Source organism: Venturia canescens, chromosome 5, assembly GCF_019457755.1.
Source record: "Venturia canescens isolate UGA chromosome 5, ASM1945775v1, whole genome shotgun sequence".
NCBI classification, from domain to species: Eukaryota; Metazoa; Arthropoda; class Insecta; order Hymenoptera; family Ichneumonidae; genus Venturia; species Venturia canescens.
Genome location: NC_057425.1, coordinates 911,635 through 925,971, shown reverse-complemented (window position 1 = coordinate 925,971; position 14,337 = coordinate 911,635). Strand labels below are relative to the sequence as shown.

At 41.5% G+C, this 14,337-nt stretch overlaps 5 protein-coding genes and 1 long non-coding RNA gene across 6 annotated transcripts; 3 read left to right on the top strand and 3 right to left on the bottom strand.

The window, feature by feature from the left end:
* Positions 1-150: 150 nt before the first annotated feature.
* l(2)10685 (5-methylcytosine rRNA methyltransferase l(2)10685) lies at positions 151-2,445 on the top strand. The gene is made up of 4 exons (XM_043420564.1): positions 151-368; positions 553-1,611; positions 1,707-1,969; positions 2,040-2,445. The coding sequence occupies exons 1-4, from the start codon at positions 288-290 to the stop codon at positions 2,179-2,181; spliced, it is 1,545 nt and encodes a 514-aa protein (XP_043276499.1). The 5' UTR covers positions 151-287; the 3' UTR covers positions 2,182-2,445.
* On the bottom strand, positions 2,349-6,262 carry MFS3 (major facilitator superfamily transporter 3). Its single transcript, XM_043420565.1, has 7 exons — positions 5,730-6,262; positions 4,163-4,389; positions 3,805-4,038; positions 3,248-3,721; positions 3,036-3,168; positions 2,702-2,943; positions 2,349-2,613 (listed from the first exon to the last, which is right to left on the bottom strand). The coding sequence occupies exons 1-7, from the start codon at positions 5,752-5,754 to the stop codon at positions 2,437-2,439; spliced, it is 1,512 nt and encodes a 503-aa protein (XP_043276500.1). The 5' UTR covers positions 5,755-6,262; the 3' UTR covers positions 2,349-2,436.
* Positions 6,263-6,982: 720 nt separating this feature from the next.
* On the top strand, positions 6,983-8,516 carry LOC122411617 (sperm flagellar protein 1-like). The gene is made up of 3 exons (XM_043420568.1): positions 6,983-7,549; positions 7,703-7,990; positions 8,102-8,516. The coding sequence occupies exons 1-3, from the start codon at positions 7,261-7,263 to the stop codon at positions 8,356-8,358; spliced, it is 834 nt and encodes a 277-aa protein (XP_043276503.1). The 5' UTR covers positions 6,983-7,260; the 3' UTR covers positions 8,359-8,516.
* Positions 8,490-9,219, bottom strand: LSm3 (U6 snRNA-associated Sm-like protein LSm3). The gene is made up of 3 exons (XM_043420569.1): positions 9,053-9,219; positions 8,862-8,969; positions 8,490-8,746 (listed from the first exon to the last, which is right to left on the bottom strand). Exons 1-3 carry the CDS (start codon positions 9,071-9,073, stop codon positions 8,564-8,566), a joined length of 312 nt encoding a protein of 103 aa, XP_043276504.1. The 5' UTR covers positions 9,074-9,219; the 3' UTR covers positions 8,490-8,563.
* On the top strand, positions 9,217-14,132 carry LOC122411620 (uncharacterized). Its single transcript, XR_006261186.1, has 7 exons — positions 9,217-9,308; positions 9,434-9,656; positions 10,366-10,766; positions 11,087-11,299; positions 12,403-12,665; positions 13,207-13,492; positions 13,625-14,132. It is a non-coding gene; the product is annotated as an uncharacterized lncRNA (long non-coding RNA).
* On the bottom strand, positions 9,957-13,468 carry LOC122411613 (venom metalloproteinase 3-like). The gene is made up of 14 exons (XM_043420563.1): positions 13,403-13,468; positions 13,152-13,301; positions 12,454-12,671; positions 12,190-12,282; positions 11,946-12,129; positions 11,775-11,886; positions 11,557-11,686; positions 11,337-11,488; positions 11,207-11,259; positions 10,928-11,057; positions 10,710-10,850; positions 10,493-10,619; positions 10,295-10,414; positions 9,957-10,204 (listed from the first exon to the last, which is right to left on the bottom strand). The coding sequence occupies exons 1-14, from the start codon at positions 13,410-13,412 to the stop codon at positions 10,154-10,156; spliced, it is 1,671 nt and encodes a 556-aa protein (XP_043276498.1). The 5' UTR covers positions 13,413-13,468; the 3' UTR covers positions 9,957-10,153.
* Positions 14,133-14,337: the final 205 nt, after the last annotated feature.

Sequence of the window (14,337 nt, the reverse complement as noted above, 5' to 3'; positions counted from 1 at the left end):
ACGGTTGATGGATATGAAGAAAATTTCTTAAATCTGCTATATCAGCCGAGTTTTGCGAAACATATTCCAAAGTTTCGTCGTTTCGTCGACCGACCGCTATGAAAAAGTTATACTTGATGATCATAAAAATTTTTAAATGGCGCTGTCCATTACCGGTACAGCCGGTACATCTGTAGTTTTTCCTCCTCGTTGTTGATTGCGTTTTCGATAAAGTTTTTAAAATATCGTTTATTTTTGTCATGTGTTCAAGACTACAGTGATTTTTTCTTCTTACGATCCGCGAAAATATGACGTTCTTATTGGGAAGATTGAAATTCAATGACATTATTAAAGTACCGAGAAGATACAAAAATGGACCAGAACATTGGGTACGTTCTCTACTCGCTCCATTCTTTCAAATAATATTTTACAAAGTAATATTAATTGATCGTGCAGGATGAATAATGTCAAGATATTTGATTAAAAAATAACATTATTTGTCATAATAACCAATTTAACGTTGTGATGAATTCTTGAAAAAAGAATCGAAAAATTAATATTTCCACGAAACAGGCAACCCTCAGGAAGAAAAAAACTTCCAAGGACAAGGCGCTTCAGCACTTCGACGACTTTTATAGCAAGGTGTACGGAGAATCCTGGCAATTGATAAGATCAGCGCTTTTGAAACAGTCAAGCAAGTATATTGCAGTGGTAAACAATTTTGGCAATACAAAGGGGACGATAGAGAAGTTTGAGCTCATGGGAGCGATAGATTTGAAATCAATTTATGAGGCACAGAAACGAAACTTGCCAATAAGGAATGCTAGAGCTAAGATCAAAGCGTCGAAGATGGGAAAGGAAAAATGGACAAATGAGGAGGAGGTGGAGACGCATAGTCCCTTGGAACAGGCAATGGGGGAAAAGTTAAAAGAATTACAATCGGTGTATCCGCCCAATTACGAGCCTTCTGTCTCTTCTCTGGAAGAGGCAACTCGGAATGAAGAGAGGAGTAAATTAGCCGAGCCTCTCTCACCTGTAACAATGCGCTCGATAGAAGAAGAGGCTGTCATGGATTGCAAAGATCACAGTAGAATCGTGAGATCCGCGACAGGGATCACGAGCATGACCATTCACGAATACGTACCGGCAACGAAGATCAAAGGTCTGGAAGATTGGATTCTAGAATCTTCGCACTACAATTATTACGATCAAGACAACGATTTCTCTGTTCAAGTTGAAAAAGATCCGGTGTTGAGTTTCCCAGAGCATTTAAAAGTTTACACCTTTGAAGCGCTTAATGACAGCAAATTCCCATCCCCGAGGCGTGGCACCGAGGGCGTTTACGATTTTTATCTCATGGACGGTGGCTCGATACTCCCGGTACTGGCGCTCGATCTTCAGCCCGGTGACGCTGTACTCGATATGTGCGCCGCGCCTGGCGGAAAATCTCTAGCCGCCTTGCAAACTCTTATGCCGCGCGTTCTTGTCGCGAATGACGTCAAGCTCAGTCGTGTTAATCGGCTCAATAACGTTATCGACGAGTATTTTGGCGATCTTGACGTTTGGCAGGACAGATTGTTCGTCACGAACAAAGACGCTCGTGTTTTGGAAGACACCGACACGTTTAACAAAGTAATCCGGCCGAAACTTGCTGCTGAGTTACTTATTTTGCTACCATCAAAATTAATTATTAGACAAAACAGTGATTTTATTTTTGTTGTTTTTAGATCTTGGTCGACGTTCCCTGTACCACCGACCGTCATGTTCTTCACGAAGACGAAAACAATATCTTCAAACCGACGCGTATTCGCGAGCGACTTCAGCTCCCCGAATTGCAGTCGGAAATACTGGGTCAAGCCCTGAAAATCGTCGCACCCGGTGGTACGATCGTTTATTCTACATGTTCTCTCAGTCCCATACAAAATGACGGGGTTGTTCAAATGGCTCTCAAAAAATCTTGGGAAGAAACGAAGTCAGCGTTCGTCGTGATGTGAGTTTTCTGAACATCGAGTCACCCCTGTCTGTGCAAAATGTTCAAACTGTTTTGTTTTCCTCAACAGGGACATGATGGAGGCCCTCGAACCGTTGCGATGTCTCTATAAATTTGGGGATTACGGTCTGAAATACGGTCATATCGTGATACCGACCAAAGGCAACAATTGGGGTCCAATGTATTTTTGTAAAATTACCAAGCTTCGGTGATGCCCCTAACGCTGCCTCTGGGCCAAGAGCTTTCAATTCAGACGAATGTCCACAACGAAAATTACAAACGTTTGCATTTGTAATGACAAATTACATAACACTATAATTTTGGCAAATCTTTTCGAAAAATGAATGGGCGTTCGAACGGGCATGAAACAGCCGAGTCATTAAGGAGTAATAGTCTGTAAATATATTATAATACTTTTATCGTAATAGAAATTAAAAGAGAGATCGCGGGTGAATTAAAAAATTAATTCAATTGGATTCTTTGAGGGGTACGTTCTGGTCGGTTGGTGTTTCCTCGTCCTCCTTTGATTGTACTCTGTTCCACGGTTGTTCCTCGCCCGAACCGAATATTGTATAAACGACTATGAGAACTGCGTACAGAACGACGGTCGAAAGGAAAATTATCCTCCAGGCTTCGATCGTTTGCTGCCAAAAAATAAAACGTTCATTTTTATTTTCGTGTTCTCGCATCGCCAGTAGAAAAAGTTGTTTTTCATCGAATAAATTTTCTTACATTCCCCTCGGTGAGTTTACCGACGAATATCGGCACGAGAAATCCAGGAATGGTCGCGATACAGTTCGTAATAGCGACTAGAGTTCCGGCGAAATTCGGAGCAATATCGATGTGATTCGCGAGGAAACCGCAGTACATTCCACCGATGCAAGTGACGCCGATAGTCATGAAAGCCACAGCAAGCGAACGGTTGCACCCAACGAAGGATACGCCGATCAAACAGATTGCAGGTACGCCGGCAGCTGTACGAATTCGAACGATCGTGGATTATATTGAAAACAAAAAGGAGAAAAAAAAATTGCACCGTCGCGACAACGATGGCAGTCGCGCTTACCGATCCACGTTGCAAGTTTCCTCGACAAAGTGACGGAAATGACTCGTTTGTCTTGAAGTATGCTCAGCACTTTGCTCAAAATCATAGTGAACAGCCACATGCAGAGGAAAGGCAGTGAAGAGAGACCCGCGTTCTGCAAAAATGGAATGCACCCTTGAAGGAAGAATGAAGCGAGGAATACGTATACTTTGAGACTTGATGATTTTTCTCACCGAAGACATGTTGAATCGGAGTATTTGATTCATAAAAGTGGGCAATTCGATGAGGAGCATGTACCATCCGAAATTGCTACAGAAATGAGCTACGAGTATCGCGAGAAAAGCAGGCGAAGTGAAAATGCTTCGCCAAGGTACAGAAAGTTTGGGCTTCTCGGCGTGGAGATTATTTTTCTTCTGACCCAGAGAATCGAGGATATAATTTTTCTCTTGTTGCGTGATAAAACGTTGCTGTTGTTTCGGAGAATCCTCGATCATGAGCCACCAAGCGGTACACCAAATCAAACAGAGACCTCCCTCGATGTAAAAGATCCAAACCCAGCCGAGTTTCGCCGCGAGTAGACCCGATAACAATATCGATATAACCGTTCCCAGAGCCGTTCCCGCGTACACTATCGAAACGAGGACGCTTCTCTCGTTCGGAGGTGCCCATTTTGAGACCATGACATGCATCGCCGGGAAGGTTACCCCCTGAAAGATCAAACGCGCTACAGCCCTGTCGTTGTTCAACGCAATAGCGAGATTTGAAAGAAACACCGGACTTGCGCGCTTACACCGCCGATACCCTGGAGAAATCGCATGAACATAAAAACGCCGTAATGCATTTCGGCAGCCACGGGCGAGAGGATCGAAGCGACAACGTTGAGTAAAACGGAACCGTTCATGACCCATTTTGCTGATAAGAGTTCAGCCATTCTACCACCGGGAATGAGAGAGGCCATGTAACCCCAGAAATAGGCTGAGAGAATGTAGCCTTGCAGAGATTCGCTCCACACGAATGGACCGTCCTAAAATAAAACGAAGTGAATTTTTCATACGGTGACAAGCATTCGGAATGATATTTATTTCATTCGGTTTTTATTGTTTTAGGAGGATCGGACAAGGAATAATATTCAAATCCGGAGTTATTACCTCGGAGCGAGTTTCGGTGACGTCATCAAAATTGCAAACGTCGTTCGACAAGGATTGGTTTTCCCGATGATTTTCGTGGTGCAGCGCTGATTTGTTAACCATCGCGACAATAGCGACACTGACGTTGACCTTGAAGCCGTAAATTATAGCGAGTCCGACTGAACCCAATATCGCCATGAGATAACGGATCGGAAGTCGCCATTTCTCACCGCTCGCAAGAGCGTTCTCTGCATTTAACAAAGAATAAATGTCTCCGTTACTCAAGAAGTGAAGAACAAGAAACCAAAGTTCTTTGACTCTGAAAATAGTTGACCGCGCCCGCGTGACGAATCAAAAGGTATCGTCGAACATTCTCAGGTTTTTCACTCTTTCGATTCGCTCTTCATTATCGTTTCGAATTCCTCGAGCCTCGATTTCACATCCACGCTGGCACGTTGCCGGTCAAACGAAAACGATATTACATGGAACTCGTTTCGGTTGGAAAATGTAGACGTTTCCCATGTTATTTTTAAAACGAGCGCGAAAGGATTTTTATTTAAAAAACTGATAGTCCCGACTGTGAGATTGTTCGATGTTGAAAAGTGGAAAATTATTTTTGGAAAACTCGTGGTGCGAAAAAGACTCGAAAAATATTCAGGCCAGAGCAACTCCATCCGACCAAATTTACAGCTCATAAATTCTCCAATTGGTGCTTCCAAATTAAACCTGTCAACAGGCACCCCCCATAACCCCTCTTTTATGCTCGTTCCTCTCTCCTCATCACGAATCGTCGTTGATATTAATCTCTATGGCTTTCCACGATTAAATTTCATTTGCAACGTGACAGCCGTGTCGCCGATCGTAGTCAATTATTTTTTTCATTCGGTCACGTACGCGCGATTCACTCGAAAGTACTTTAAAGCAGAGTTCAATGGGTACTACTCGTGCGTATATGGAAAAGAAAACTGTCCTGCACGGCCTCAGACCACGAGCATACATTCGTCATCGTTCATAAAATTCCACCTTTCCCCGTTATAAGTTATAAGTCAAATAAAAATTCTTAACAGGATAGAAAATTGGATACAAATTCAAGTCCGTTCCAATAAAACGATGCATCGAGATCAACGTCGATTCAATGTCAAGAGCGCATGCTTCGCGGTAGAGGTCAAACGAAAGTTTCCGAAAAGTTGAATAACAGCAGATTGTGTTGCTTACGAATGGAAAGGCGTCGAGATAGTAATTACGTGAGCCGAAAGCATTCTATCGGGGGTACGGGAAAAGAGAGAGAGAGAGATAGAGAGAGAAAAAAAGGAGATACGGAATACGATTCCGGCTGACCTTTTATGGGAAAGATCGATCGATAGTAGGGAAGACGGATGAAAGCGCCAAGGTCGAAAGGACGCGGACTCGTTCCGTCCTTAAAAAAGCCACGTATCTCGTCTGTCGATAAATTTAGTTCACGCACGAGGTTCTCTACCGAGTTTGTTCACCCACGCTGGTACGAGTGCACGGGTGAATTCGAATTCTGTATAATAAATTGTACTCGCGCACTCACATCAAAAGCATAAAGCAATTTATATAGACTTACCGTTTGCGTTCTCGCCGATTGCCATTGCGTCAGCATCCGCTATTTATTTTGAATTTTCCACGCTTCGTCTTCCCTATCTTCTTTCCTTCGATAATCCACAACTTTTTTCGCGCTGTTTTTACGTGTGTATACTTAGACGTGAACTTATCTGTTTTCGTACTTCAACATGAAAGATTAACACTTGGTGTCAACTATTCTATGGGGGATCGAATTTTATTGCAGCAATGAAAATTATTTTTTATTTTTTTACGCGTCAAATATATTTTTCAAACGAAATCGTTACGACAGCACGATCGTTCGTGTTTTCGAATTATATTTCAGTTTCTTATTTTAAAAAAAAACTCTGTTCAAAGATTTATTCTTTAAATTAACACATAATTTTGCTTATTCGTAATTACTATTGTATTTTTTCATAAAAATTTTTTTTTCACGATAAAAAATAAATTTCCCGCGTTAAATTGAAACTTTGGCTTGTTATAACCAAATATGATAATGAGCTTCGTGGGAATCGTATCAACCGTTAGCACCGAACGTTCTTACTCAAGTGGCAACGCACTTCTTTTTGGAGAGTATATATATAAGCGGATGAGCCCGCGCGCGCGCGGCCAGGCGCGGCCGTTTGGGCGCCACGCGTTATGGGTTATTTGGAATACTCGCCTTTGCCGCCGGCGGAATTGCTTGTTCACGGGCGTAGCGTGTATGATCTTCCATTCGTCCCTTTGCTCTCATCTTCAACGGCCTGCGTATACGTGCGTGATACCTGTTTAGTCCTCCGTGACTGCGTGCACGGGCACGACGAATCACCATCGGAAAGTACATCGATCCCTCAAATCCTTTTCTTCCTCGTCTTGTTTCTCATCAGTGTCCACTGTACGACAAGGCACCAATGGAAAGAATAATACCAAAAACCATTTTTGATGGATAAAAATCTATGCACCAGAGAACTTTACAGGAAAAATCTTGTAGAAAATGAGCCGCCGAATATTTTCCCGACTAATCATGGTAAAAATACAAAATAACAAAGAGGAAAAAGGAATAATAAACCCGTAAAAAGATGAGAAGCGCATGCGTATCAATCGTTTTGGCGGGACAATGTGATCAAATTTCGCGCAAGATTCTCCTTCGGTTGTGCAATCCGTATGCAATAACCTTTCGCATGCACGTACGGTTCATATCACCGACTTGATGCAACAACGCAATCTCTTGAAGGATTACAAATTTTTGTCGTCGGGGTATATCTTCAAGTTTTATTTTCCGTACAAATAAATCTTCCGAAATGTAATAATAATTAGGGTTATCGTTACTTATGTCGATAATGATAACATGGTCGTCAAAAAACAATAATAATAATAAGATGAAGTGCGAAGTGAGGCGTTTGCGGAGAAGTAACAAAATCATCAAAAAGAAAGTCGCTGAGAAACTTCGGATTATAACCAATTTTTTACTTTTATACGTATTCAATGTTATATGAGAGCGTTATAAATGCTTCAAGAACGCTCGACAAATTCTCACATTTTTCATTGAAAAAAAAATGTTGAAAGTATCAAATTTACCGATAGAGGAGCAAAATATAGAAACAGTGAATACTACGGTGAAACCGCAAGAGGATGCGAAAAGCACGACGAAGCCGACAGTTGCAAAAAACTTGGATGATCGGCCGCCGAACGATATTGCGAGTGCGACATTAACATCACCCGATGCTGTTGCTGCTGCCATCGCCGAACAAACCGACGATCCCCTTGAAGAGATTTATACTTGGGTCGATCAAATCTCATTCTCGAGACCGAGAAAGAACATTGCAAGAGATTTTTCCGACGCTGGTATTTCGGTTTACCGATATTTTTTCTTCTCCTCGTAACGAGTTGCATATAGCGTTGAGTAGCGAGAAACTTTGACCATTCGGTAGAAAAGCCGGATCCCATGGTAATATTCTTAGAAATGTAGATTTTTAATTCACGATTTATTTCATGCAGTCTTTATGGCAGAATTGTTGAAACGGTATTACCCTCGTCACGTGGATTTGCACAATTACGTGCCGAGAAACGCAGTTGGAAAAAAGATTGAGAATTGGAGCACTCTCGATCGTAAAGTACTATCCAAAATCGGCTTGAGATTGAACAAAGACACGATACTGAAATTGGCGTATTCGGAGGCAGGTGCGATAGAAACGGTCCTAGCTGAAGTTAGAAAAAAAGTTCTCAAAGATTGCAATGCCGAAAGGGCATCTTTGTATTTTGACTATGAGGACAATCGAAAAGGTGGTTAGTACTATCGACATTTATTTCTCCGATGCCAAAGAAACGGTCATGCGATTCCCTCTTTGCGATGTATCTTCTCATTGAGTTTTGCCTCCGTTTTTTGTCATGATGCAGAAACTGCTGAATCTATACTGAATCGAGAAGAAGTAACAAACAAAAAAGTGCCCCGCAGAGCATTTGTCAAGTTGAAGAACGAGTTGCAGGAAAAAAAAAGCCACATTGCTACACTAAAGGAAAGAGTCTCGCATCTTGAGAGTCTTGTAAAATTGAAGGATCAGAGGATTGCCGACTTGGCTAGCCAAATTAAAGATTTTGCTGGAAAAAACTTGACACAGATAGCGCGTACTGAGAGTGCAAGAAAAAAATATTAAAAATTTAAAGAAACGTTTTCTTGGTATATAATGTAAATATAAATGAGAACGCAATGAATTCCGTAAGACTCTTACTCAAGAATAATGTAAATATTACGGAAGAGAGCTGGGTATGTTTAATTTACAAATAGTAGGGATTAAAATTTATTTGAAAAATATCAGAGATTTTTTAAAGATACTTCAATACGAAGAAACACACTTGTGGCTAAATCTGTGCCCTCATACTCGGTGGTGAAACAAGAATAACTCCGTCTCCACGCACAAACAACATTGGAATATTTCGTTTAGTCGTGCGGTATACTTCCTCGTAAGTTTCTTCATCAATTTCTACAGTCGTCACCGTTTCTTCTGCCTCTCCCAATACCATATTCAAATGCTGATCGTAGGCCTACGGAAAATTTTTGAACAATCCTTATTATCCACTATACAATACCCAAAAATACTTGATTATTCTTTTCTTCGATTTTTTTATACGTCGCGAGCAACAATACTTGACCACGTACGTGCAAACGACCTCGTAGTTCCCTTTCGTTGCGCATTTTCACATATATCCTCTCGTCCAGACTGAGTCGGATCAAATCTAACGGCTCTTTTACGTTTATAGCTGGAACCTAATAATAATAAGTGCACAATTTTGAGGTTGTGTTTGTTCACTATTTTTCATGTATAATGTTTTCGTTAATTTTATTCTAACCTGCTCAGCTTCGTCCGCCATATTGTCTAATTATTTGAATGGAATCACAATATTGTCGGTCGAATTATTTCAATCGATATTGTAACGTATAAATGATTCTTAGAAATTTGATATTTTGCTTTTCCACCAATGTCAATAATCTCACTGTCCGTTTACCGGCGCAGCGCCAGCGTCGACGGCAATGTGGTTGAACTGTTTGGGCCATGGACGTAGAGTAACACGGCATGGGCGGGAATAATGAAAAAAGCTGTAAAACGTGCGTAATTATAACGTTTCGCTCCGTCATCATCTTTACTAGATTATCGTATAGTATATTGCATTCGAATTTAACGCAGCCATCGCAACAAATCTTGTGCAATAACAATACGCTTTAAATTTCAGAACGCCGCTTGCAGTGTGTGCTTCGAAGTCGGTACGCTACAGCGGTTCAACGACGTAATTGTTACATTCGTTACATTCCTATGTAACAATCCATACTCCGTTCTTATGGGGTCATGGGTCGAAATCTTCTCCATCATCCGTCGCTTCAATACATTTTTTGAAAAATTCTAGATGCGCTGTCCGTGATGTGTTTCAGCAGTCTCGAAATAAGACGAGTATAAATGTGAGTACAAAAACAATGATAAATAACCTCTTGCTGCGGTCAATTTTTGCTTCGTTTTTTGGTGAAAATCATTACTTATACTACAATCGTCAGCTTCGAGGGCTTTGAGCGATAAAAATAAACAAAACCGCCGAACGAGCCTCCGGTGGCTGCGTGGTCGACTACCGCGCGTGGTTATTATCATGTTTTACCATAGAACAGAAAGGATTTTCTGGCTAATCGTCTAGTTGAAAAAGTTTGTCAATAGGACAGAGAGGAAAGGAGTGTATGGAACTGGGCGAAAAGAAGAAAGCTGTTCCGTTTATTACAGTATCGTTTGTTTATTTTTGTAATTGTGGTGACCTCGAGGACGGCGGTATTCGCTAATCTGTCCAATTCGTCATACCAGTACGCATAACCTTATTACATCGTTCATATACAGGTATATACGGTATTACAAACAATTTTTGTCGCTCAGTGGCGATCGATCGAGCGGATTGTCATTCGTTGTTGTTTTCCTATCGAGCTAATAATTCGCTCTCTGACAGGCATCTACCGTGAACGCAGATCTGGAAATTGCAAAATATTGAGATTGGACCAAGTCGTTTTATCGACTGGATTAAGAAACATTCATCATGCGAGAATATAGAAAATCATACTTTTTTGTCACCGCAAATGGAGCCATCGGCACCAGCGTTGCTCATCTCGATGCAATAATTTCTATTTCTAGACCAAACGCATCTCAGATTTATACAAGGATTGACATTTGGTGAAATTTGCTATGAAAAAACAAGGACAAGCGAATAAAGTTTGGATATAGTTGGAATGCATAGGGCGGTAAGCGATGGGATACCAACTTGACACATTTTTGTTCCTTCGAGCTTGGCGCACTGCTCGTCCAACGTCATCAGTTCTCCTGGCAAAATTCGCTTCACGCTCGTCGAAGGTACTGGCACGTTGAACATGCAGCTTGCCGCGTCGGAGCTTTTTTGTTATCCAATTGTCATTTATTACAAATGGGCACATTGAAAGAAGGAATAACGGAAATGGTTGCGAGTGGCGGGTTGATCTTACTTGAAAAATTTATCGAACGCGATTAAGCTGCATTTGGACCAGTCCTGCGAGTTTCTCGTGAGTATCGGGGTCGAAGCCATTATATTACCCGTGTCACTCGGACACGAGGATCCTCCCAGACCATCGTGGTCCGCTCCGAATCTACAATATCATTACAAGTTGCTCAACTCGTTCAAATATTTGCTCGAATAAATGGGGGGAATTAGCGATGAACTTACAAATGGCCCAATTCGTGGGCAGCCGTATGCATTCCATCGAAAGCCCCTTTGTCCTGAACTACAGCTACCCCCAAATTCATTGGAGTACCTCGTTTCACAATGGAACAAGCTCCCGCCCGATAAGCTATACCTATTTACCAATATTCTTTGCATTTCCAGATTTTTTCAACGCTACTCACCCAACGATGAAGCTTTTCAATAGGTTATGATATTGGGCATGAAAAGAAGAGTGTTTTGATCGGAGAATCAATATGCTGGTGGAAAAAGAATTTTTCTTACCCAGGGTTCCGATCGGACAGGAACCAGAAGTTTGCGGTGAACACATGGCGAATCTGTGCGATCAAATAAATCGAGTCTTTCATTCATGCTGAAGTAAGAGAAATCGATTTGATCGATGGAATAAACGTACGGTGAGAGGGTGATCGCAACGTCATATTTCGAAAATGGAAAAGACGATTGAACGTTTGGCATAAATTTGCTAAAGTCGGAAACCGCGCCGAAAATGTTGAGCACCTTCTCACTGACTTTGTTATTTTTTATGAAAGAAAGTGCTGTGGAATCCTGAAAACGGATAATTATGTGCAAGCAGCTCGGAACATAAAAGAAGAATTTATGGATTCGGGCCTTACCGTGGCTATCACTATTCCCGCGATGTTCAGTCTCACTTTCGGAAATTCTAAACTTCGGTATCTTAAATCAACTCCGTTCCAAAATGGGAGTAAATATTCCAAAAGGCGCGATACGTTTTCACCGTGAAGCCTGAGTAGCAATGAAAACGATATCTTCGTGATTATCTGCTATTATTCGATCGTAAAGGTATTTGGACGATTTTATTGGGGGATTTCACCTGTAAGTCGCGTAATCGGCAAATACGAGAATTTGTGGATAGACAAGATCCGGAGTGGCAGCAGTTCGTTTCAATCTCGATGATATTTTTCCCGTATTTTCGCTCCCGATCGCTGAAATGAATCATCAAAAATACACGGTTCAGACGTTTTTTTCACAAATTTTTACCAACGTTTTTCGAGGTAAGCTCCTTCTCGAGTTGATTCGGGACTCGCGTAGATAACGTGTAAACGAGGCGCGTCGTACTCTTCGATTCTCGGGTCCGATGAAAAGTTATTCGGTGCCGCAACATTTTCATCGTTGAATCGATCGGGCAATGGCCTTACGATCCAGCCCTCGGAGCCAACGTTGCCGGACTATTGAAAAAAAAAATGTTGATCGAACATCACATTTTGCCAATTTTCTAATTTACTTACAATGTAATTATGACCGTCGATGCTTCTTTTTACGAGCAACGTAGCTCGTTTTTCTCTGTCCTCTAAAATTCTTCCGACGACGCTCATCGCCCCCTGGAATTAAAAAACGTTGACCATTCCATAAACGAGAGCCTTATCGCAACCTCAATCAATCAATTTCAAATCGACTCGAACACTCGTCCAATTCAATTTTTCTTTTTTTCTCTTCGGCAGACACTATTCGATAAAAACGGAAAATCTGGAAAAACTAAAATGGCCGCTTACATCAGGTATTTTGGTAAACCGAACGCCCGTCTTCGTCGAGGTAGAAGATTCAGCGAGGATTACGGGGGTGTCATAAGCCGCGAGAGTCCCTTCGGTCGGATGTAGCCACAGCTCGATGTCCTTGCCAAATGCATTCATACGTATTCTTGTCCCCGCACTTGAAGCTCTTCTGTGCAATCTCGGCCATTCTAGAGATACTACCTCGTACTCCGGTATACCTATTTTTCAAACAATTCACCTTTCGGAATTTTGGAAAATATTCCAACGGCCGTACGGCCTCTCGAACCGATCGAAGCACGCGCCGGAATTTTGAAAAAAACACCTGCCTCTTCACTTCCGCCTTTTTCAGCATCTTTCTTTACTCATTAATTCATTTTAATCCAAGTTTTCTATTTGTTTCTTTTTCACCATTTCGTAAATTCTTTTTTTTCCATTTCTCTCGATGATCGAACTTTGATCGAAATTATTGCAAGTGAGAATACTATTGATAGCTATACGAAAAGATGATTTTGATTTTTGTAAAGTTGACATTTTGTTTCTCAATCCAGTATGGCTCGAAAATTTATTGAAAATTAGCAATTTATCAAAGTGAAAAAAGGTCGATCAGCATTCGAGTATATTGATCAAACGAGTCGAGTGAAACAATATTTTCGCAGTGGGAATAGTTTATTCTGTTTTTATTTCTTGTCTGTTCGTACTTGTTGAAGCGAGGGGTGAGAAAGTGTGCTTCAACTCGTCCTCGTTCATTCGCAGGTGCACATCCTCAAGATCGGCATTTCGTGTGGCCAATATCACGGTTAAGAAGCTGAGGCTGACCAGTCCCTTGCTGGTTATCGCCGTGAACCCGGCTGTTTTCAAACGACACTATTATTAACGTTGTTACTGCTGCACCCAAGTACGATGGATGGAATAAAGGTTGAATCGTTGGTTGTTCAACTGTAAAACTCACTTTTCATCATTCGTGCTAAGCTCGTGCGGAATTTCGATCGAAAATGTCGGTCGAATACCGATCGAACGTTTTTTATAAAGGAGAATGCACGTTAGTAAACGATAAAAACACTTGTAGCATTCCTGCACCATTTGTCCCGAAGAGTCAACACTCCTCTTCTATGCAAAACATCTGATGAGCCATATACTACCGATTAATCATGCAATTATGCATTGTTCGTAGATCGAGACTGTCAGCGCGGACGCCAATATACGTCGAGGACGTTGCCGGAGATGAGCAGCAAACAAATTGTTTCCGTACATTTGTACAAACGTATTTTTATTGTTTCTTCAGAAACCCGAATAATCAGTCGATTTTCAGCGGACGAGAATAACATTTATGGAGGTTCGCAAATTACATATTAATGAAAAAATAGTATACGCATAGCGAGGGAATTGTTTCTCGATGCGAGAGAATCGTATATTCATAATTCGAGTGAGGACGAACCGTTGAAATGTCGTAGTAAATAGATTTTATCGGTGACTGTGGTGGAAGAGAAGCGTCCGTGCGTATTAATGATTAATTTTATAATCCACAAATTCGGAATCGTTGAAATAATGGTGCGTCGCTCGATGATGCATGTTTCTTTCTCGCCGCTTGCTCATGCGCAAGAGCTCAAACGGGGACACATTCGTTGAAAACGCAGTACTGAAAACGAGAGAAAATACACGGGGAATCATTTGGTTTTTGCTCCACGTGTTATTCATTGTTTGTTTTCGATTATTACAGACTTACCCGGTCTACAATATCATTCGGATCGCTGCAGAGGGTTCCTTCGAGTGCCGCGACCTTTGTTTGCTGACATTCCCCATAGGAATTGAGGCAGTGTATATTCACGCAAACGTCGGTGCTGGAGATCTGGAAAATATTTGAAAGCTCGTATGTAGTCCGAAGAT